At 47.7% G+C, this 22,053-nt stretch overlaps 2 protein-coding genes across 2 annotated transcripts in view; both read right to left on the bottom strand.

Annotated features, from left to right (window-relative positions):
- Positions 1-1,771: 1,771 nt before the first annotated feature.
- On the bottom strand, positions 1,772-9,437 carry LOC134563298 (solute carrier family 22 member 13-like). Its single transcript, XM_063421172.1, has 10 exons — positions 9,066-9,437; positions 7,988-8,091; positions 7,504-7,658; positions 6,992-7,160; positions 6,443-6,563; positions 5,785-5,879; positions 5,267-5,481; positions 4,644-4,752; positions 4,300-4,510; positions 1,772-3,839 (listed from the first exon to the last, which is right to left on the bottom strand). Exons 1-10 carry the CDS (start codon positions 9,435-9,437, stop codon positions 3,744-3,746), a joined length of 1,647 nt encoding a protein of 548 aa, XP_063277242.1. The 3' UTR covers positions 1,772-3,743.
- Positions 9,438-10,758: 1,321 nt separating this feature from the next.
- Positions 10,759-22,053, bottom strand: part of OXSR1 (oxidative stress responsive kinase 1) — an 87,358-nt gene continuing 76,063 nt past the window's right edge. The window contains exons 12-18 of the mRNA XM_063416616.1: positions 19,621-19,656; positions 17,823-17,996; positions 16,296-16,372; positions 15,587-15,639; positions 15,191-15,259; positions 14,266-14,330; positions 10,759-13,421 (exon numbers count right to left, since the gene is read on the bottom strand). Of these exons, the coding sequence (XP_063272686.1) occupies positions 13,347-13,421; positions 14,266-14,330; positions 15,191-15,259; positions 15,587-15,639; positions 16,296-16,372; positions 17,823-17,996; positions 19,621-19,656 (549 nt within the window). The 3' untranslated portion in view covers positions 10,759-13,346. The remainder of the gene's footprint in view (positions 13,422-14,265; positions 14,331-15,190; positions 15,260-15,586; positions 15,640-16,295; positions 16,373-17,822; positions 17,997-19,620; positions 19,657-22,053) is intronic.

Here is a 22,053-nt window from a genome sequence, read left to right on the forward strand (position 1 = left end):
AGGCACAGAAAAAGATTGAATAAATGCTAGATATTTGTTTTCAAAACCTTACACCTCCACCCAACAAAAAACCTCAAAATGCCCAGGGAAAAAATAATCAGGCTGGCTGGCCACATGGCTGGGAAGGCAAAAATGGTGGTGGCCCCTTTGTCTCAGGGAAGGGGGAAAAATAAAAAGGAGTTCATGCAGCTTCTCTGGCAAAACAGATGAGAAACCTGCTGAACCTCTGGTGTTGGTCTCCTCTTCACAGCAGATGAAGCTGGTGGATTTTGGTGTTCTCTTGTTGGTTCAGGTTTTTTTCTGAGGTCTCAGGCTCAGAGCAGTTCATCTCAGCAATTGTCTGATTTTGGACCAAAAACCAAGCCAAAAGAGTTCAAGAAAAAAATCTGGAAGATCACTGCTGCAGATCAGGGAAAAAAAGAAATTTCTTGCTTAAGCTACAAAAAAAAAAAAAAAAAAAAAAAAAAAAAAAAGTTAGTTAAGCAACAAAGTAAGTGCCAATGCCCACACAGAGCACGTCTGGGAGTGAGTTTTTGAACAAAGCCCACACAGGAGCCCCCAAGGCTCACACCCATCCTCTGGACTAACTTTAAATTACAGCAGCATAAAGCCAGGCATAAAGCAGACAATTAGGGAATAGAGCACCATCACAAAATCACCCTAAGACAGTTGCTTAGCTAGCTTGGTTTTTTGTTAGATTAGGCAAGAAGTTTTTTTTTTTCCCTTTTCCTGGCCTGCAGAGACTGCAGCAGCAATCCTTTGGCAGCTTTTGTTTTTCTTCCTTGAATTGTTTGGCATGGTTTTGGTCTAGGATCACACAATTGCCAGAAGCTGATCAGGCGGGAGTGGAGGACCTGATCTACCTGACCTGAGACCTTGGGAAAAGCTGAACCAACAAGAGAAAAGACCCTAAAATCCATCAGCTTCATTTGCTGTGAGGAGGTGACCAATGCCAGAGGTTCAGCAGGTTCCCATCTGTTTTGCCTGAGCTGCTGCATGAACCTTTTTCCCCTTCCCTGTGACAAAAAAAACAGTGACATTTTGTTCCCCCTGCCACACAGCCTGTTTCTTTCTTTCCCTGGAATATTGGGGTTTTTGTTCTTCAGTGGGTGTGTGTGTGTGTTGGGGGTAAGGTTCTGACAGCTCAATATCTAGCATTTATTCAATTTTTTTCCTTTGCCATGTGGGCACTTTGTCAATAAACAGGTGGGTTTTTTCACTTTCACCCACTGGTATCCATTTTCTCATTGACAGAAAAAGGGATTTCTGAAGCCCTTCTCTTTGGAGGAAACATTCATTCCAGAGCATTTTCTCCTAAATTTGTCTCTAAAATGAGACAACTCGCTCTTCACAGCTAAACCTCTCTATCCCATTTTGTCCTCATCACCTTGCCAGCCTTTTTGCTCCCTCCCTTCAATACGGAATCATCCTCTTTGCCTTAGTTATTCCTTAGGTCACATTTTACCCTTTGCCCATGGCCTCAATCATGAGAGGCCAGAACACCACACTGCACTCATGCAAAAGTGTATTTACATTCCCACAGGTTTATGTTTGCATTCCCACGTGCTGTTCCAGCACTCCTGGCTCCACTTTGTGCTGTCACCTCTACTCCTCACAGTGCAAGGCCATGGGTGGGCTGGCTAGGACTGACACCAAGGCACTGCAAAAACACTGGACATCCTCCCACTTGTGCTGAGCTGGGAAAAACATGAGTCCAGCTATTCAGGTGCTCTTCAAGTGCACAGTCCAGGGGGATTCACACTCACACAGTTCAGTGATCCAGAGAAGAGCAGATACAATCCAATACGGAGCTGCTGGAGGGAATCCAGATGAGGCCACAAAGATGATTAGAAGGATTGAAGAACCTCTCCTATGAGGAAAGGCTGAGGGAGTTTGGATTGTTCCACCTGAAGAAGAGAAGGCCCCAGGGGCCTTCCATTGCCTGAAGGGGCTCCAAGAGAGCTGGAGAGGGACTTGGGACAAGAGCATGGAGTGACAGGACAAGGTGGAACGGCTTAAAACTGACAGAGGGGAGATATAGATGAGATGTTAGGAAGAAATCCTTCCCCATGAGCGTGGTGATGCCCTGGCACAGGTTGCCCAGAGCAGCTGTGGCTGTCCCATCCCTGGAAGTGTCCAAGGCCAGGTTGGATGTGGCTTGGAGCACCCTGGGATAGTGGAGAGTGTCCCTGCGTGTGGCAGAGGGGGGAATTGCAACTAAATTATCTTTAAGGTCCCTTCCCACCCAAACCACTCCAAGATTCCATGAAATGGACCTTCAGCCCACTGGAGGTACAAATGAACTGGAAGCAGAAGTACATCAGCTGCGCTTGGATGCCTTTATTTATGAAATGAACCAAACCAGAGAGTCTCAGAGTACAATTTCCAAAGTGGTTCCTTCTATAACTGTACAAGCTCTTCCCTCAATGCCTTGTTTTCCATAAGAGCCTGAAGGAGGCACTCCCCAGCCTTTTCCAAGGAAAGGGCAAAGGACTGAGCTCCTCTCTTCTCAGGGTACTGAAGAGGAGCACCACAGCAAATCCTCTGAAAAGATGCACCACAGCTAGTCCCTCCTGACAGGACATTGTCACATGGCACTGATTTGATCCAAAACTCTGTCTTGATCAAACTGAATATCCATGAGGTACTTTGGTCCATGATATAACACATAGGCATGGCAATGGAGAGAAGAAATACTCTGGTTTAACATTTCTCGACACTACCAGAAAAAACCTTTGAGCTGTACAATCAAAGATGAAGAACCACCATGTGCCACTCGCAGGCTTCATCTGCACCCATCCAGTGGGAACAGAAAGTTGCACTGAGGGACATGAGATAATATGAAGGGAAGCACAGGAAAAACACATTTTTTTCTTCACATTATAAGACAAAAGCAGTCCTAAGTCTTTCAAAGACAAAACGGATCCAGCAAAAAAGGAATATATTACAACAGAGTAGAAAAGACTTGACATTTCCTGGAAAGATTTGCAGTTTTTTCTAAGAGACCAACTGCCACAACATCCCTCAGTTTCCTGGAATGGACAAATCAATTTGGTCCCACACTGCAGCCCAACAGCACCATTTACCATGCCCAGAGCATCATGACTGGCATCAATTCAAAGCCACCAGCACTAAAGTGAAAATTCTGTTGTCTGTTAGACATCCTTGCTCCCTGCATGCTGTTTCTTCTATCACATCTTTTTTTTTTTTTTTTCTTTTCTCAGCTGAGTATCTCAAATTAAAAAAAAAAAAAAAGAAAAAAAAAAAAAAAAAAGGAGTGTTTTTATGAGAGAACAGGATGATCTTGCTAGACAGTCACGATAAATCACTCCTTGCAAGTGTGAGATTATTTTCAGTGCCGCATCTGCTCCGGCTCTCCTGTTAGTGAGCCCAGTTCTCTCTTGCAAGTTTATTCAATGCTCTAGTGGGTGTCTCACTGGACAAAGTTTACAGTCTCACCTTCCTGGAGACACAACGGGAAAAATGAAGAGGAGGTGCCTCCATTCTAATTCTTGATTTCTTTCTTTTTTTCCCTCAAGTAAAAAGCAGCCAATTTTCTCTGTCACTGTTGGACACCAGTGACAGCCTGCAGTGCCTGAGGACAAGCTACAGAGGGAGATACAGGAAGGCAAAAAAGAAAAGGAGACCCAAGACTTGGCAGTGATGGTGGTGGAGAGACCCTGCCTGTCCTCAGTGCCCACGCAGCACCGGGCTGCCTTTATCCACAGCCACTGCAGACCCAGCTAGAAGTACGTGGTCTTCGTGCTCTCACTGTCTTGGCCACCACCTTGTCCTTTCACCTGCCCATTCTGAGAGCCGCTGGTGGCATTTTCGCAGACCTGATGAAAGGGAAAAGGGTGTAAAGGCAAGGAAAGGTGTGCAGGAAGCTGATGGCAGCTGCCCCTGAGACAAGCAGCCTCCAGCAACCCGGATCCCACTCCCCACTGCTCCTGTGGACACCCTTCTCCCAGCAAGACAACAAAAGCACTGGAGTGCAATTCCACCTGGTCCCATGGGGAATGAGGGCTGGGAGCTAGCAGAGGGTGAAAGCCAGAGGATGTGGCTATAAGGCAATTCCCTAAGGAGGGCAGAGGGAGGAAAGTGGAGCACTGGCTGTTCTATCCCACGGACAGGAATAAAGAGATGACATCCTCAAGCAGGATTATGGGGTACCCTCCCTTCTCTCCACAGCGGGACAGCCGCACTCCATGCCCTCCTCCAGAAACCCCAGCAATGCAAGGCCAAGGAGCTCCCCCAGCGCTGGCTCCCCACACTCCCCACATCCCCACCGGGACCCACCTCAGGCGGGGTTTGTCCGTCGCCCGTGTCATCGGCCAGCTCGGTGCCGCGGGTCTCGGGCAGCAGCACGCAGAGCAGCCCGCCCAGCACGGGCGTGCTCCCGAAGATGGCCATGGGGATGGCCCGGTGGTAGTGCCCCAGGAGACGGACCAGCGGCGCCAGGATGCCGGCCACCCGCGCCGCCATGGAGCACAGCCCCACGCCCGTCTGCCTGTGGGAGAGAGGGCGGCGGGAGGTGCGGGCGGGCCCGGCGCCACCGCGGGCTGAGGGGCCGTGGGGACGGCCCGGCTCCCCTGCCCCTCAGCACCGGCAGAGGGGAGCGCCGGTGTGCGGGGAGAGCTCACCTGACCACCGTGGGGAAGAGCTCGGCAGCATACACGTACGAGGTGGAGAAGGAAGCCGAGGCAGCAAACTTGCCGACGGTGGCCAGGACGGTGGTTGCCACGGGCTGGTCTGAGGGGAGGAGGAGGAGAGACGGCAGCTGTGGGCTGGGGAGGGCTCAGCACCACTCACGGATGGCGACTGGGGATTGCAGGGACAACTGTGTCACCTGCGGGGACAACTGTGTCATCTGCAAGGACAGCTGTGTCACCTGCAGGGGACAGCTGTGTCACCTGAGGGGAGCCATCGCCTCTGGCAGTGCCTGAGCATGGAGCAGGCTGCTCTGGCCACTTTCAGGGCACTCTGCATCCATCATCTCACCTCCCCAGGTGTTAATTTTTCTCTGTTGGCAGGGGCCCCACTGGGCTCAGCTCTGCCCTCCCTTATCACAATCAGCAAGAAAAGTTTGGGTTTTTTGGAATGGGCCCTGTGGATTCAGCCAGGCTTCTGTGGCCAGCATCAGCTCAGGTCTAGAGGGATGTGAGCCACGCAGGGTGGGAGGACAGAACCCGCAAGGGAAGGGCTGGGGCTCTCTCTGTGCCTCCCTGTCCCGGAGGATGTCCCCTCCGAGGATGAGGTTGTTCACCTTCAGGGATGCCGGTGATGATCAGACACACCAGGCCACTCAGCACCAGGAGAACAGCCTGCGTTTTCCTCCTCCCAAACCTCTGCAGAGTGAAGATACAACCAACACGGGCCGGGATTTCCACTGCTCCAAAGGCCAGCTGAGTCAGGTAGATGTCCAGGCCAAAATTTGTCACGTTCAGACTCAGCCCATAGTAGACAAAGCTGTTCACAAACCTGAAAGCCAGGCAGGGTGGCACAGAGCAGATGTTAGCCATGAGGAAATGCGGCATTGATCTCCAATGACAACATTTGGACTGAGCCACAGCATTTCCAAGGAGATGTAAAACCAGAGAAATACCACAGGCCTGCCAAAGCTGGAAATGTCATATGCTTTCCCACAAAGTATCTTAAACAATCAGAAGCAGAAACACACATCAAATAACACTCAAAACCTACAAGGTTAATTTCTAAATGACTGATTGTCAGTCTCTTCTTTTACCTAGAAGTTTGGGAAGAATGCACCAGGGAATGTCTTACCAAGCACATGACATGATTAAAGTCACCTTCCACAGGTGCTTCTTCCGAAAGAGATCCAGGAAACTTCCAGAATTGACCTTTTTCTCGGGTTTCAACTTCAAAACACAGAAAGTCAAAGAGTCAGAGCAGGAAAAGGAAACCCATATCCAGCTCCTTTTCCATCTGCAGTCCATGGAAAGCCTGGGTGGGACAGGCCTGTGACCCGCAGAGCTCTGGGAGGCAGGGCAGCCCAGTGGGCTCTGTGCCCTCTGTGTGCCCAGCACAGGGGTGGTGACTGAGAGGCTCCTCAGGATGAACATCTCCCCAGGGCAGGAACTTTGGGGTGGGCAAGGAGGGAAGTCCCCTTCAGGCATTTCTGCATGGAAACCCACAGACTAAAGAGAGACCCTGTGCTCATCAGTCCCACTCCTGGAATCCTCATGGGACAAAAGCCAGGGAAGCATTTCAGTCCTTCCCACATCCCCAGGCAGATTTCACAAAGCTCCGGGCTGCACCTCAGCAGAAGCTGGGGCTCTTGCCTGACCTCATCCCTGGGTAACTCAGCTGAGCTGAGCTGCAGGGGCTGCTGCAAGGCCCAGGGCAGTGTGTGAGGACAAGAACCCCCCAGTACCTGCTGCAAGGCCCAGGGCAGTGTGTGAGGACAAGAACCCCCCAGTACCTGCTCCAGGAGCTCTGGCGGGAGGCTGCGCTTGTTGGTGGCCGCCGCCTTCTGCAGGACCTTCTTGGCTTCCTCGATTCTGCCTTTGGTCACCAGCCAGCGAGCTGATTCTGGGAGCACCCTGCCAGGAAGGGGAGGCCAGGACATGCTGCTGTGTCCTGCTGGGTTCCCCACAGCCCCTTTCTCTGGGACCGTGCCCAGCAAGCCTTGGCCAGCACAGAATCAGATCACAGAAGCACAGAATCTTCTGCGTTGGATGGGGCCCCAAGGATCATCAAGTTCAACTCTGAGGTGAATGGTCCATGAGATCAGTGGGTCTAAATGCCCTAAATTTAGGCTGCAAAGGCCACATTTGGAGCCCTGCAGCAAAGCATCTGCTGCTGTCAGCAGTGCAGTGCCCAGGGAGACGTGCTGAGCTCTGCAGCAGCTCCTGCAGCACCTGCACTCCAATGGGAAAGACCCAGCCTGGTTCTGAGCTGCTGCCACCTCCTCACTCACACCCTCACACTGCTGTCATGTCTGCATGAGCTCTGTCCACATCCTACTTACCCGATGAAGAAGAAAAAGGCAAATATAATAACAGATCCTGCAATTTCCAGCAACCTCCAGTTGCGAATCCCATAACCCAAACCAGCCAAAATCATCTGCCCAATGGCGAAACAGCAGTGAGAAGTGAGCACTGCCTTTGGCCGGGAGGAGACACCGATCCATTCCGTAGCTGAAAGGAAGAAGGAAGGCTCAGAGGGCTCAGAGTCATCCAGATTGTTTCCCCTCAGGCAAACAGGGTGTTTCCCTGGAGAAGAATTATTCTGGAGGTGAGGATTAGACTGACCCCCTGTGCTGGGACACTGTCCCTTGCCCTCCTCTGAGCAATGGCAGGGGAGAGATGCTCCCCAAAGCTCTGACTGAGGGCTGAGAAGTTGCCAAAGTACCAAAAGACAGTGAAGATCAAGACCTGTCCTCGCCAGGGTGTTTTTCTAGTCAAACATGAATATTTTTATTTCTTTGAAGCCTTTTCCATTGCATCTTGAGATGCCCCAGGGCAAGGGCATCCTACTCACCTAAGGCCAGTATTGTCATGGTGATCCCTGACACAGAGGCCCCTACGACACACCTGAAGGCCATGTACACATAGAAATGAGGCACAAAGGCAATTCCCAGGCCAAACAAGCCCTGGAGGAAGACGGAGAGCAGAATGACTGGGCGGCGGCCGATCCTGGGGAGAAGCAGGGAAGACACAATCAGTGTGTGGAGACCCCATGGAGGTGGCAAGGAGCCCAGCAGGTTATACAGTGATCTTTACCACCCTGGTAAGGCTCAGAATAGACTGTGGGGTGACAAGTGAAGCACTGTACACACTTGCTGTGTCTCTCTCCCATCCCCTCCCTGTGTGGCCATGTCCTCATGGGACCAGAGGACTTTGGTCAGGGTCCCTGTTAGTGAGAAGTGGTGACAAAATGCACAGGGTGCACAGTCCAGACAGGCTCACACCACCTGGTCTGTGCTGGGCTGGCTTTGCACAGACTCTGGGTTGTGGCTCCTCACCTGTCACTGAGAGGCCCAAAGATCATGGATCCCAGGAGCAGCCCTGCCATGTAGATGGCCTGGGCAATGTCATTCAGGTTCTTCCTGTCACACACCAGGTCAAACTGGAGAAAGGAGAAACAGATGCTTTGGTATCCCCTCTTCCAAGGATGCGAATCCCCACAGAATGCACAGGGCATACAAGTCAGAGGTGGGACAAGCCCTTAGGGCACTCAGTAGGGTTCCTCTCCTGTGCACTGGGACCTGCAGCCCAGCCAACCCAGGGGAGCCTCCTGGTTGGCAAATTTTGCTTTAGGTGGGCCTGGGGACAGAAGCAGCAGCTTCCTTCCTGCCAGACCTCCTGACCTCCCAGAGGAGAAAGGATGGATGCAATGCTGATTCCTGGGACAAGCAGGCTCTGTTAAAGAGATGTCCTACAATTGCCAGCATCCAGAGGACATCAGTGGAAAGACTGACATAGGAAGGATCATAGAACCATAAAATGGTTTGGGTTGGAAGGGACGTTAAAGATCATCTAATTTGAACTCTCTTGCCATGGGCAGGGCACCTCACACTAGACCAGGTAGATCAGAGTCCCATCCAACCTGGCCTTGGACACTCCAGGGATGGGACAGCCACTGCTTCTCTGGGCAATGTGGGCCAGGGCTTCACCACCCTCACAGCAAAGAATTTCTTCCTAATATTTAATCCAAACCTACTCTGCTTTAATTTAGCAGCTTTCTCAGCTAACAATTGTGGTGTTGGGGGTTGGACAAGATGATGTTTAAAGGACCCTTCTGAGCCAAACCATTCCATTTCCATTAAGTTGGAAAGGTTAACCCCTGTATGCAGAGGGATGGGGAAACCCAGGGGCAGGAGGTCCCTCCAGGAGTGATTCATCTCCCCACCTGCACCTCTATATCAGCCTGCACCCCCTCCAGGACCACACCTGGGGGCTGCCTGGTGGAGCCAAGTCCCCAACCCACACCTGCTGTAAATCCCAACCGCGCCGTGGTCAGGCACCAGCTCTGGGGGCACTGTGGCCATTTGGGTGTCCCGTCCCTTCCACACCCCAGCACATGAACCAGCAGACACAGACCTCGGTGAGCAGGGACGGTGGCTGCTCTGAGGGGTACACCCAGCCATCCATGCACTTCTCTGTGTCATTGAGTCCGTAGGCCACGATGTTCTGCAGGTCCCAGTCCACCGGGGAGTACCTGGAGCACTGCTCAAACTGCCCGTCCGCGCCGCGGGGCAGGGTGAGGTTCAGCTGCTCCTCCTGCGTCAGGTTGGGGCCCACGGCGCGGATCCAGCTGGTGTCACAGTGGTAAGGAACGTTTGGGACCATGAAAAGCTGGCAAAACTGGTGGAAAGCCACACTGAGGCACGGGATCACGGAGAGCAGCACCAGGCATTTCTGGAATCGCCCGAAATCACCAACTGCTTTCAAAATTTCCCCGACACCTGACATTGGTGGCTGTGTCTGGGACAGGACAGTGCCGGGACAGACTTCCCAGAGGGCTGAGATTAATGTTTAAACCTCAGATAAGTTCTGCAGTCATAGGCAGTCACTACAAGTTCATCATGTAATATATTAATCATCCCTGTGCCACCCACAAACATCCAGTGCTGGCTGGAGCAGGACCCCTGTTTGAGGGAACCTGGGCCACCTCCTCTGCCAGGGCCAGGCGGCATTGACAGGGAACTGACTCCTCTCCACAGTGACTGCAACGGGTGCATTTGCTGAACCACCCAGGAAAGCAAGGCTCAGACGAGCCTGGTGGGATGCAGAGCTGGGAATAGCCCAGAGGAACAAAGGGAGATACGTTAATGGATGGGCAGAAGCAGAGATGAGGAAGGGCAGCCAGTTTGTTGTGATTCCAAGGGATGGGAGCTGCCACTTCCTTTGCAGCTTCCCTGTGCAACACAAGCATGCCAGGCACAGGCTGTCCCCCCTTCCCACCAGTTCTGGGTCACCCTGCAGGCTGCTGGGGGCTAAATGCAGGGAGGACTCGGGGAAGAGGTAAAGGGTTGGGAGAAATTTGACACAGGGCAGTGGTGACTGAGGCCCAAATCCCTAAAATTATCAGCAAGAATGTGAGTCCAGCACTGCTCAGCCCATCCCTCATGTAGGAAAAGCATTTGCCTGGGGCCCCTTTGAGATGTCCATGAGGTGCCCAAAAGCCACTTGGATACTCCTGCTGCCCCAGATCCATAAGAAGGGCATGGTAAAATATGCTGGAAAATAGACCATGGATGCCCCACTGGGGTTGAGTTCACCAGGGCATCCAAAAAGAACAACAGTTTTGGAGGAGAGGAGATTGTGCAGTTCATACTTTCACCCCTTGTCAGGGTATAAATCCTCCCACTTTCACACTACTGTGTCATCCTGAGGCATTTCTGCACAGGGGAAACTCATTCCCAGCTGCACAGGGCATGCAGAGCTTGGAGAAAACCTCTCAGGGCATCATCCTGAGCGCCCTCCAGGCACAATTTCTGCACACAACTCCTGCAGAGATGCACTCATGGAATGGTTTGGGTTGGAAGGCACCTTAAAGCTCACCAAGTTCCAACCCCCTGCCAGGGACACCTCCCACTAGACCACATTACTCAGAGCCCCATCCACCCTGGATTTGATTTCCCTTTCCTCACTGAGTCTTCCTGAGGGATGTCAAACCTCCCACCACCCCAAACAGAAATGCCCCAGGGGTTGCAGACACCACTCAGAGAAACCCCTTCCTCAAGACCCACCATCCAACCCAGTGACAAGCAAACCAAGCATCAAAACCTGGCAATGGACAATTTGTTCTTTATTGATTAAAAATTAGACACATGCAGTAAAATACAAAGTCCAAAAAAGGAAAAAAAGCCTGACTATTTTACATCTTTCATTATAATCTACAATACACCAAAGTTGTGAAGAGGATCCGTTTTCATTAACAGAGCATTGTCCTTAAAAGTAGGAACTAACTTAAAATTACCACCTGCTTCCAGGTTCAGATCAGAAATTTGCACAAAAACCAAATTCTTAATGACACTGGAAAACAATTATGAACAGCATTGGCACTTACTGGAACAACATCAGAAAAGACAGTTGTCTAGCACTGTAATAGCCCAAGTAAATATTTTGGATCCCTACCCAAAAGATCTGGAGATCTGTAGAGCAAAACCCATCAGCTTCTTCCTCGCTTATTTTCTCCATTAAAGAACTACGGAACCTTGGGTTAGCGTGAGCTCAAGCTCTCTAAGTCCTGGCTTTGGGAAAATGGGGAATAACAATAAATAGATGCTGCATTGTTCCATTTGAGCAGTTTGAGTCCTAACCTTCCTCAGCACCAGTACACAAATGAACGAGGAGGTCCCCAGGGCATGCAGGCAGAGGGAAAATAATACTGTACCACAACTACCTTGTCTCTGTATCCTAAAGGCTCCCAACACATCCACACTGAGCACAGGGTGACGGGAAAATCAAGGTGCCAGCCTGCTCTTCCCGAGCCAACAAGCTCAATGGGGGACACTGTAGGGAGTGCTCTGTGTCTGGCACCAGGGAGTGGTGCCAACACACACCTGGCCAAGCTGGCCACCAGCAGCTCCCTGCTACTGGGCACTCACTGCCTTGGCCCTAGAGAGCATCGGCGCTGCACCCTGGGATGATCTCACTCCCAATTTCTCACCTTCCTCTCCCTCCCCTTCACATGGGCTGCAAACAGCCCATGGGGACACACCCAATACCCACCCAGAGCTACAAGCAACAGGGGCAGTAAAAAAAGAACATGCACAATTCAGGAAGCTTCCACAGCTGCTCATAGAGAACAAGATATAAATACAGATTGTTCATCTGAAGACTTGGAAATTAAAAAAAAAAAAAACCAACAAAAAACCCAACAAAATAGAACAAAAGTCCTAATTGAACCTAGTCATTCTGCTCTGTTTCTGCATTGTTTGTGTGTGATGGAAACAAAGCACGTTTCCATCTGTGTGTTAAATTACAGACTTACAATTTCTGTGTAGAAAACACTCCAGAGCCAAGAGCAGTTACAAAGGCCAACTGTGAAACAGTAGGAAAAAAAAAAAGTCAACACCATTTATTATTCACATATTGCATTACAAGTGTCTCTTCTCAAACTCAGAGCATAATTTATATTATTCATGTAGAAACTCAACTTCAACAGCACATGGAAAGAAAAGCTAAATACGTGTGTGACAGGGGTGCAGTGACATCCTGATCAAACGCTGAGGCTGGGGCTGACACACAGCCCCACGACCCAAGGGATTTAGTGCAGGAGGGACAAACCCAGTGCCCGCTTTTGCCCAGTGCAGCCGCTCTACTGGTGATGCTTTATTGCTGTAAAACACGACAGGGGTGGTTCCACGGGTACCAGCTTGCAAAGGGCTGGGGAACACGCTGGGAGGCCAGGCAGGCAGGAGCACACTGGGTTTCAGGGACGCTTGGAAGTGCATCTGTTCCAAAGGCAGAGTGACATAGATCTGCTGTCCCTGTGACCATGGATATTGTGTACATCATCTGAAAGACCGGTTTCCAGGCAGCAATGCCTCCATGGTCTGCTTCAAGAACAGACTACGTCTAAGATGCAGAATGAAAGCAGCAGGAAGGACTGCTGAATGTAAATTAAAAGGTTCAGCCCTCATGCCATGCCTGGCACTCATGTGGAGAGAACCAAAATGATAAAGAAAAAAAAATAAAATTAAGGCAGTTTACAAAGGGAAGCTGACTTCTAACACCTCAAAGTCAAGGAACTTCTCAAAAACACAAACACAAGGGAAGGCAGCTCTCCCTCCTGTGGGTTAAGACTCTGCTTGCTTTCTCAGGTGCAAGCATTCAAACCAGCAGTTTTAAAACACACAGCCAAAGAGAAGCAGATATCTCAGCACTCCAGGTGACCCAAACAACATGTACATTGGTGTTTCAGATAGAAGGAGAAGCAGGTAAAGAACAAAAAAAAAAAATCCGTTCAGTATTAAAACTTGTGCAAAAATAGCAAGTGAAAAAAAAATGAAACCACATGTAAGCAAACACTTAGGCAAGATCATCAGAGCAGTGGAACCCCCTGCTTCGTACTCAGTAGTATTTTTCTTTAAAGTAAGGCAATAATAAAATGAACATGCAGGCAATGACGTGTTGGGTCTGCATGTTTGAGATGACAGATACAAAAACATGAGAGTTGTTTACAAAAGGTGTAAACGTCATCGGTAATTTCAGGAAGGTTTGTGATCCTATTAAGGAAAATGTTAAAGCTTCTAGGAAGGGGGCTGTAGTTCAATTCTTTGGCAGTAGTGGTTTTTGTTTTTAGGCTAACAGAAGCATTACGAATATGCACATGTGGGTTCTCTGTTGGGAAACATCTCCTGGGACCAATGTTTAGCTGATGCTGAGCTGTGCAAATCCTATAAGTTTGCCATCATCCGGAATTTCTGAGCCGTCAACACCAGATGCCTGAAACAGGGAACAGAGATCCAAATAGCAACACACATTCTCCATCTTCCAGCAGAAAGCACAAGCAGGTGTATCAGACAAGGTGGGGGAGGAAGCAGACACAGGACAGCTTTGAACTGTATTCAGCAGCTCACACTACCATAAGCTAAAATTGAGCGCTTTTGTATTTTGGTTTTATGGTTTTGGGTTTTTTTTGAAACTATGAAGTGCTGGGACTGAAGTTTTGTCAATGATTGCTCCAACTAGACGTTATATGTGCAATAAATGGGGCAAAACAAGTGAAAACTCCTTACAGGAAGAGTAAAAAATAAGAGCACTTACTGCTTTACTACCAATAACCTCGTTAAACCTTCACTTTGCCACTGTAACTCCCCCTGAATTTCACCACCTCTGAAAGATTCACCTGCTCAACTCTCAGTTTTGGCTCTCTTCTTTGGCCCACCACTCTTTTATTTTCCTTTTTTCTTCTTCGTTTCCCCATTTCCTCTTCAGGGACAGTGTATGTGAACCCTTCCTCATTCCCTTCCACCAAGAAAGAAGCCTGTGGCAATTCTTAGTCCATCCACTTGCTTGGAAATATTTCTGCAAGTGCACATCCCAAGCCCCAAAAATACCCCTTGGCAACATTTCTATATATTAATTAGCACATCATCTCATGCTTATTTATCCCAGGTGCTGCTCAGAGGAAAGCTTGCAGTGCCTACAGTCATACAATCAGTAAGAAGCTTTGGGAAAGAAGGGAGGATTTAGAGTGCATACATCAGATGCCTGCAGTAGACATCTACATGCAATGCCTTCTCCTTGCAAGGGACAACTTGATCAGTTAGGGAACAGGAATAAATACCAGTCTGAAAGTGATGGATCTGTTTGCCTGGGGCTCTTCCACAATTTTCTGCAAATTAGCTGCAACTGAAATCACACAGACATGAAGGAAAAGGGTAAATATTAGGACAGGCTAGAGAAAAACATCCCAAACTCATTAGTCCTCTTTCTATTGCTTAACAAACTTTGAATTTTTACACTGATAAGGAAAGGTTTAGGTCTCAATTAGACTCAGCCTACTTAAACCTAAAGCTCTGAACTGTGAACACACCGTTATTGTTACTACATTACTCTTTTCGAGGTAGTCATTTTTCCCAGAATGTCAGGGGATCAATAGTAATAAATGCCCAACTGCATCTGGAAATCCAGGTAATTTTGCACTAGCAGCTTTCCTGTGTACAAGGAAAAGCTTTGCTTGCTGCACTTGGAATACACAGGTAGTTCTGACAGTTTAAGTCCCACCTGCTGCACAGGAGGATACATTTATTTAGCAAGCTGCTGTTTGAGGCAGCTGTTCCCCCCAGACAACTCATGCTGCTGCCTCAGGGCATGTGCACTTCACACTTCCTTCCTCAGCCCTGATTAAACCCCAAAAGCCTGGCTGATTCCAGTCCCAGAGCTCTCTTGCACAGGCCTGTGAGCAGGACAGGCTTGTGCAGCAGTTTGGTGCTGCATCTCTGTCAGATGGTAATGATTTGGCTTGTGCATCAATTAGACTTCATTCTGCATTACAAGGAACATTTGTTTCACAATGTGACCAGCTAAATCATCTTGTGAACTGGGGGTTGCCTATATGTTAGCACAGAACTGCCACCAGAATTGACAGCAGTTGTGCTGGGCCACTGGGGTAGAGAATCAAGGCCAGGGGAAATTTTCCTATCATCAGGTAATTTTTAACATGCGAAAAATGACTGAAATGGTTAGAGCAGAAAAAATAATGTCATTACCTATTACCAAATCTCTGCCATCAACAAGACCTGCTGAAATGAGCTCCTGAGACACTCCATCTGCAGTATCTGTTGGAGAAAAACCCAAGAGCCATCATCACAAAGGAGAAATTGTCCAGCTGGTGAAGGCACCATACAGAAACGTAAAGGAGCTTCTAGAGAAGCTTCTAAAGAGCAGAAGTGCTCTTTACAAAAAACAGACATCAGGATGCACACCAGGTGCTGTGAATTCACTGAAGGGCTGCACTTTAGCTATTTCCATGAGTTTTACAGCAGTGCTCCAAGCCCAACCACAACAAGCCCTTTAGGAAGGCACTGTGGACAGACACACACACAACAGCACAACACCAAGCACAAAACTTCCCCTTCACACACTGGAATTTCCCACCAGCTCACCTTTCCCTGGGGTGAATTCAAACCGAATATCATGGAGCTCTTTATTTGAATTCCTGTGGAAAGAAGAGAATTTTATATAAAGGAGACCATTTCATGGAATGGTAGATGGCCAAAAGAGAGTGCTGTCACTGAATAATCAGTCTGTGAACTCACTCATTGCATTCTACCCCTCAAAAGGCAGACACTCCTCACTTGGATGTGCATGTGGAAGCAGCACAGATGCCTCCAGAGGTGAGAGGCGGGTTCTTTGGATGAGAAACAGCAGTGTGTGTGTAATGAGTCTAGAAGGATCCTTTTTTCTGCCTGTTTCTAGTGACACAGACCAGAGTCCACTCTCTGAACTGGGTAAAAGCTCTTCATGCTCAGAACTGGCTGAAGTCTGAAGTTGTGCATGAAGATTAGGATGGGCCAGCACAAGGTCAGAACCCCTGGATCCCTGAATCCTTCTAGGGAACCCAGCTAATTCCCACTCCTTGAGAGTTCAGCAATGTTTACACAAATATCAAAACCTCTTTCAATACACAGGTTTTCCCAAACTGAAGTGAATGTGATAAACTGCTTTTCCAGGTCGCAGTTTCAGAGCAGCAGATGAAATCCAAGCTGACAAACACTTAACCACCACCCTATTAATGAAAAAGGCACAGAAGAGTGCTAGTGGCCTCTCTACAAAGGTTCATGTTAACAGAACAGGTCAGTTTTGTGTCCTTACCTTAACCTTAATACAAGGTTGATGGGGACTCTCACATCTTCCTGTACCGGAGCTGCAGCAGGGGCTGTAGGTGGGGCCTGCAATAGGATTACATCATTTTAAAGCAGGTTAACAATTCCTTGCTCTGGTTTTAAAACTAGAGATAACCTTGATTAGCTATAGATACAAGTAAAAGTTTAACTCATCATTGGAATCATGGAATTACAGTGAGAAAGACAACAGACCAATGAACCAGGAAAACTTCACACTTAAACAGCAGGGTCTCTGCAATTGACTTGAAAAGAGTAAAAGCTGCACAACTTTCAAAATAGCCAAAATGGCAGGAGACTTCAGAAGTGCTAAATGGAAAAAGATTACTTGCTTTGCATTAAAACTTAAGGGTTTTGGATAATCACGACAGCTTCAAGACCTCCTGTGTTTTAATCCCTGCCCCAAACATCTAATTTGAAAACCTGATACAACTGTATCAGGAAAAAATTTAATTGGCAGATTAGCAGGTACTCTCAGCTACCTCTTTTTCCATGAAAGCAAAGGCTTTAAGAACCTCTAGCAGCAATTTTATAGCTGCCTATTTTCAATTCTAAATTACTTCTGAGTAACTACTGGAACATGTAATCAAATAATTTCATATCGGTGAGCAGCAGATTTCCAGTAGGGACGATCCAGGAGTTGCCCTGCACTTGTGATATTTCCAGTACAGAGCTAAGTGTTATTCAATCTCCACCAAAAAAAAAACCAAATAAAACAGAGAGGGGTTGGTCACCTGTAATGCCCATGCTGAGGCAAGGGTTTTGTACCTGCAGGAACAAGACAGACACAACACCAGGCTGATAATTTAAGCATAGAAATCTTGACCAAGTGTTTTTCATCTAGATCACTTGTTTTTTTCACAAGAGAAAAAGAAAATAACCCTTTGCTTAAGACTAGCATTTTACTCCAAGGTGCTTTTGGCCCAGCAAGGCAGCTCAGGGCTTCTGATCACAACCTGGTTTCTGTTGAAGCTGAAAACCACCAGGTCAGTAAAAACAAACAAGGGTTCATGGAGAAACCCAGAGCTCTGCAAAACAGTAACCAGTGAGCAACAAGAACCAGAGGACAGCCATAAAGAGTATCACAGACAGAGGGAGAACATATGTAGAGCTGTAAAATACAGCACATTGACACTAAGAGCTATAGAGAAGAACACACTGACACAAGTTCATGAAGTTCAGCTTAGCACAAGCTACCAATAAATAAGGTATTGGACACTAGTGGCAGATACTCTGCTAGTACATAATCCCAGGTGTCACTGACACCAACACTGCTCCAGCCTTCACTGCTGCTGGTACTTCAACTGCTGCGTAAAATTCAGGGATTAAATACTGGCCTTTTGAAAGACATTTGAAGGGCGTTGATTTAAGCATTAAAGCTATTTTAATGTTGCCCAGAGCATGTCAACCTTGCACAGTTTCAGACTGTTCTAGCACATCTGGAAGAGAACAGCTGAGGGCAGGGCTGAAAGCTGGCAGGGAGGGTGTGTGCCCTTACCTGGGCTGCTGCTGGGGCTGCTGCTGCTGCTGGGGCTGCTGGAGGAGCCTGGCTGGCTGGAGGTACAGCAGTTGGAGGTGCTGCAGGTGCTTGTCCTGCAGCCTGAGGTAGTTCAGTAGGTGCCTGTGCTGGAGCATTGAGTGAAGGACCTGGAGGCTCAGCTGATGGAAACAGCTGCAAGCAGAAAGGAGTTGCAATGAGAAAAGGAATACAAGAGTTCTGATTCAAGCACCAGCTTTCCCAGAAGTGCTTGTCTGCCACATAAACCACTTAGAGAAGTTCAGTGCCAAGGGCATTCCCAGCCTCCTGGGCATTAATGCTGATCCCAAGTTGGTGTTCAGGGGTTTAATGTGTCCTTATGTCCAGGGACCCATTCTGTCCTGACATTTGCAGGTTTTACTCAGCACTAAACCAAGATGGCAGCATGGCTGTGTATCTTGAACAAAAATTACAATCTGTGGCAAGGCTGCATGTACATAAATGTATCCAGCTGGGATGAGAGCACCCCATCCTTCAGTCTCCCTCTTTCCTGGAATCTGAGTCCTACTTATTTTTCCAAGTAGCCATGCCCTCAGAGCAGAGCAGCCCTGCTTTGACTTGTAGTTCCCTTCAGAAAACAAACCCCAGCAAAGCAGTGAGATAACTATCAACAACTGAGCCTCTCACCAAGCAAATGCCAGAGTAATTTGGGTATCAATGGAAAGTGAATTCAGAGTTCTTCAAATCTCATTAGAGAAGATTTAGGATTGGACTTCACTTTAGTCTCTTGCAAAAAAATGAAACTAACCAAATTAACAAACAAAAACTCCATATGAAATTAATTTGAGGGTGGGGGAAAAGAGCTAAATGGAAGTTTAATCTCTTTTTTACCTCTTGTTATTCAGTACAGAGAAATCAATTTTGGCATGGGAGCCAAAGAACTGTCAGCTTGATGGCACTTGAGTGTGCCCTCCAGCTTACTCTGACAGGTTGTAGGAAATATAAATCACTTCAATGCTGGAAACCTGGACAGGAGACCTCCAGTGGGAAAATTATTCCCAAAGGGATTCTGGTTTTCAGCCTTTTTTTTTGAATTTAGAATTTATGTCAAATTACAGTGCCAGAACTGTAGTCTTTCTCAAAATCTCCCTTTATAAACACTTCTTGGAAACAAATGAAGGAAGAACAGGACAGCCCAGTCCAAGACAAATTTCTAGGAGACAGCTCTGTTTATCTTTCAACACAGGTAGGGAAAAGACAGACACAGCACAGTCTCTGGCAGATAAGCTGTCCCTATCACTGAAAGATGAGACATACTAATATTCCTGATGTAAGAAACAGTTCAGAACTGAAAAAACATGATAAATTGCAACTGAAGTTGTGCTTCCTATCAAACACCACTAGAGAATTCTTTCACAGTTCTGAGCACAGGTTCCAAACCAGAGAATTAGCAAATGCAAACCAGACATCCTGAAGTTGTGTTCTGTTGGGTTTGTGCAGTTTGGGTTTTTCCTTAAGGAGGAAATGAAAAGACACTTGTTTTGCTTAGATTATTCTTATGTCCAATTCATTACCTTGCAACAAACATTTTTGCCACAGCAAACTGACAACACGTACAACAAACTTACTTCAAGGAGAGTTCTTGGCTTTACATAGCAAAGGATTCCTTTTATAGGGAGCTCTTCAAACAGAGCTCAGCTAGATACTGCCTTCTACTTCACACAATATTGCTTTCAAAGGCTAATAAAGCACGTTCCTTGAAACAACAGCAATAACTAGGAATCATTTTTTCAAGGAGCCATTTGCAGTTGTAACTTACCTCGGAATTCTGTACAGGTTCTTTCACTCTGGGAGACTAAAAAACAGAGAAAAAGATGTCATTGCCTAGACCACAGTGAAGCTTACTGACTAGGAGGACTTGTCAGAACCATATTGAACATAAGAAATCTACATAATTGTTTCAAGTTATGCATGTGTATTAAGAAACATGGTAAAAGGGACACCACACAATTTGTTGTGACTCCCAGAAGCACAGCCACGTTTCAGACCCTGCAGTCAGCATTCCCACAGTGGCACACAATACCCTAAGTTGCTATCACTGTTACTCATTAGCAAAATCCAGGACTCTTGAAGATCACTCAGATTGGATCAAATTACTTAAGCATCAAGTAAGATGGGAAAATCCATTTTAAGCTACTCAAGTCTGGCAGAAAAAGACACACACAAATCTGCCTGGCAGAATTCTGCTAGAAAACAAGTTCCTTTCAATTGTATAAGGAGATAGTTTCCAAACCAGCTTGCTTAAAACATACAGAACCTTTATAGGGTGGGAGGGGGGAATCAGCCTTGTGCTACTTTTTAGAAGGCAATCCCTGGTGTGCTCTCCCTGGCCTTGGAGCCTGCATTCTGCTGTGCTCTTTGTGAGAGAAAGCAGAGAGCTGACAGGTGGGTGGACACTCAGCAGTGAACAAAGAGAGCAGTGGAGCAAATGGGGTGAGTGCAGGCAAAGCAACATGACCAAATTTTGCTTATCAGGAAAACAAAGGTAACACTGCACTAGCTGTTTCACAAGAACAGGGAGGAATTGCCAAGTACTCCTGGAAAGCCCTGCAATTAAGAGAGACTGCAACTTGGACTCCCACCAAGTCCCACTGCTATGTGGAGATAGGTGGGATGGTTTGGTCCATGCTGGGAATAAAAAAACCCCAAATCTGTTCCTTCTCCACATAATGGTCTAACAGGTTGCTGTTTGGACAGCACAAGCTGGACAGCAGAACATTAACATCATGCTCCTACTCTGAGAGAGTTTCTCCACTAATAGAGGCCACTACCTTAGTGAGCACAGATCTGAGCAATTTGTAACATATGAATCAGAGCCTTCTAGTGAGAAAAGGTTAAGAAGTCTTACTCCCAGTACAGCAAGTTTCAAAAAGGCCTTTGGACAGGAGGAGAAGGAACAGTTCCCTCGGCATGTCTGTGTAGGCAATGTCAGGGAAGAAGTCACACAGTGAGAAAGGTAAAGCCTGAAATCCATCTCAGTGTGCTCAGCCTTCACTTGACAGTTACCAAGTGGGATGAAAAACATGGCATTGCTCCCAGAGAAACAGCCCTGCTCAACATCTGCAGGCCACAGCTGCTGCAGTGTTCCTCCAGGAACAAAGCTCATATCCAAGAGTACCTCGATGCCTCAAAAGGAACTTGCCTGAAAGATCAGTGTGCTAAGCACGGTACAGATGAGTATGGAAACACTGGGCCTGCCCCTCAGCTGGCAGCTGATCCAGATAAATGACTAACAGAAGTGGTGAGAGCCAGCTGAATATGAGCCAGAGAGTGCCCAGGTGGCCAAGAAGGCCAATGGCACTTGGCCTGTATCAGGAACAGGGTGGCCAGCAGGGCCACAGTGATTTTTTTTTGTATTCAGCACTGATGAGACACCTTGAGTGCTGTGTTCAGTTTTGGGCCCCTCACTGCCAGAAGGACATTGAGGGGCTGGAGTGAGGCCAGAGAAGGGAACAGAGCTGGGGAAGGGTCTGGAGCAGCAGGAGCAGCTGAGGGAGGTGGAGGAGCTCAGCCTGGAGGAAAGGAGGCTCAGGGGAGACCTTCTCACTCTCCACAACTCCCTGCCCGGAGGGGGCAGCCAGGTGGGGATCAGGCCCTTTTCCCAGGTAATAAGTGAAAAGAAGAAATGGCTTCAAGTTGTACCAGGGTAGGTTTAGATTGGATATTAGGAAAGATTTCTTCACTGAAAGGGTGCCCAGGGAAGTGGCAGAGTCACCATCTCTGGAGGTGGTCAGAAAACACAAGAGGTGTCACCTGGGAACAGGGTTTAGTGGTTCTGGGCTTTCAGTAGGACTCAACAATCCTGGAGATCTTTTCCAGCCTTAACAATTCTGTGATTTTATGAGACACATGAACAGAAAGAAAACAGGACAAACATTAAAAAACATTTACCTAAGGCACAATAGGATGGTTCTAACTAATTTTTGCTTGTGTAATCAAAGATGATGTGAGGAAGCAGTGAAATGTGACCACACAATTCACCACCACACAGATTTATTGGGTAACAGAAGGTGCACAATTTAAAAGCCCACAGAGCACAACTGCTTTAATTTGAATTCAAGGTTTTAAATGCAGAGAGGAAGTTCAGGTCTTTATATCCAAAAGGTAATGTTGACCCAGCAAGTCACCATAATCAGTGAATTGAAGAGATATTTCTGGCTCTGGTTATATTAAATATTTGCCTGCTTTCAGG

The sequence above is a fragment of the Prinia subflava genome, chromosome 1, assembly GCF_021018805.1.
Source record: "Prinia subflava isolate CZ2003 ecotype Zambia chromosome 1, Cam_Psub_1.2, whole genome shotgun sequence".
In the NCBI taxonomy this organism is placed as follows: Eukaryota; Metazoa; Chordata; class Aves; order Passeriformes; family Cisticolidae; genus Prinia; species Prinia subflava.

What these genes read in the sequence shown, in the direction of transcription:
- LOC134563298 (XM_063421172.1), bottom strand. Translation starts at nt 9,437, where the DNA reads ATGTCAGGTGTCGGGGAAATTTTGAAAGCAGTTGGTGATTTCGGGCGA. An exon ending in CACCGTCCCTGCTCACCGAG is followed by an intron (nt 8,092 to 9,065) that starts GTCTGTGTCTGC and finishes TCCTTTCTCCAG; the next exon opens with TTTGACCTGGTGTGTGACAG. An exon ending in CATGACAATACTGGCCTTAG is followed by an intron (nt 7,161 to 7,503) that starts GTGAGTAGGATG and finishes TCTTCCTTTCAG; the next exon opens with CTACGGAATGGATCGGTGTC.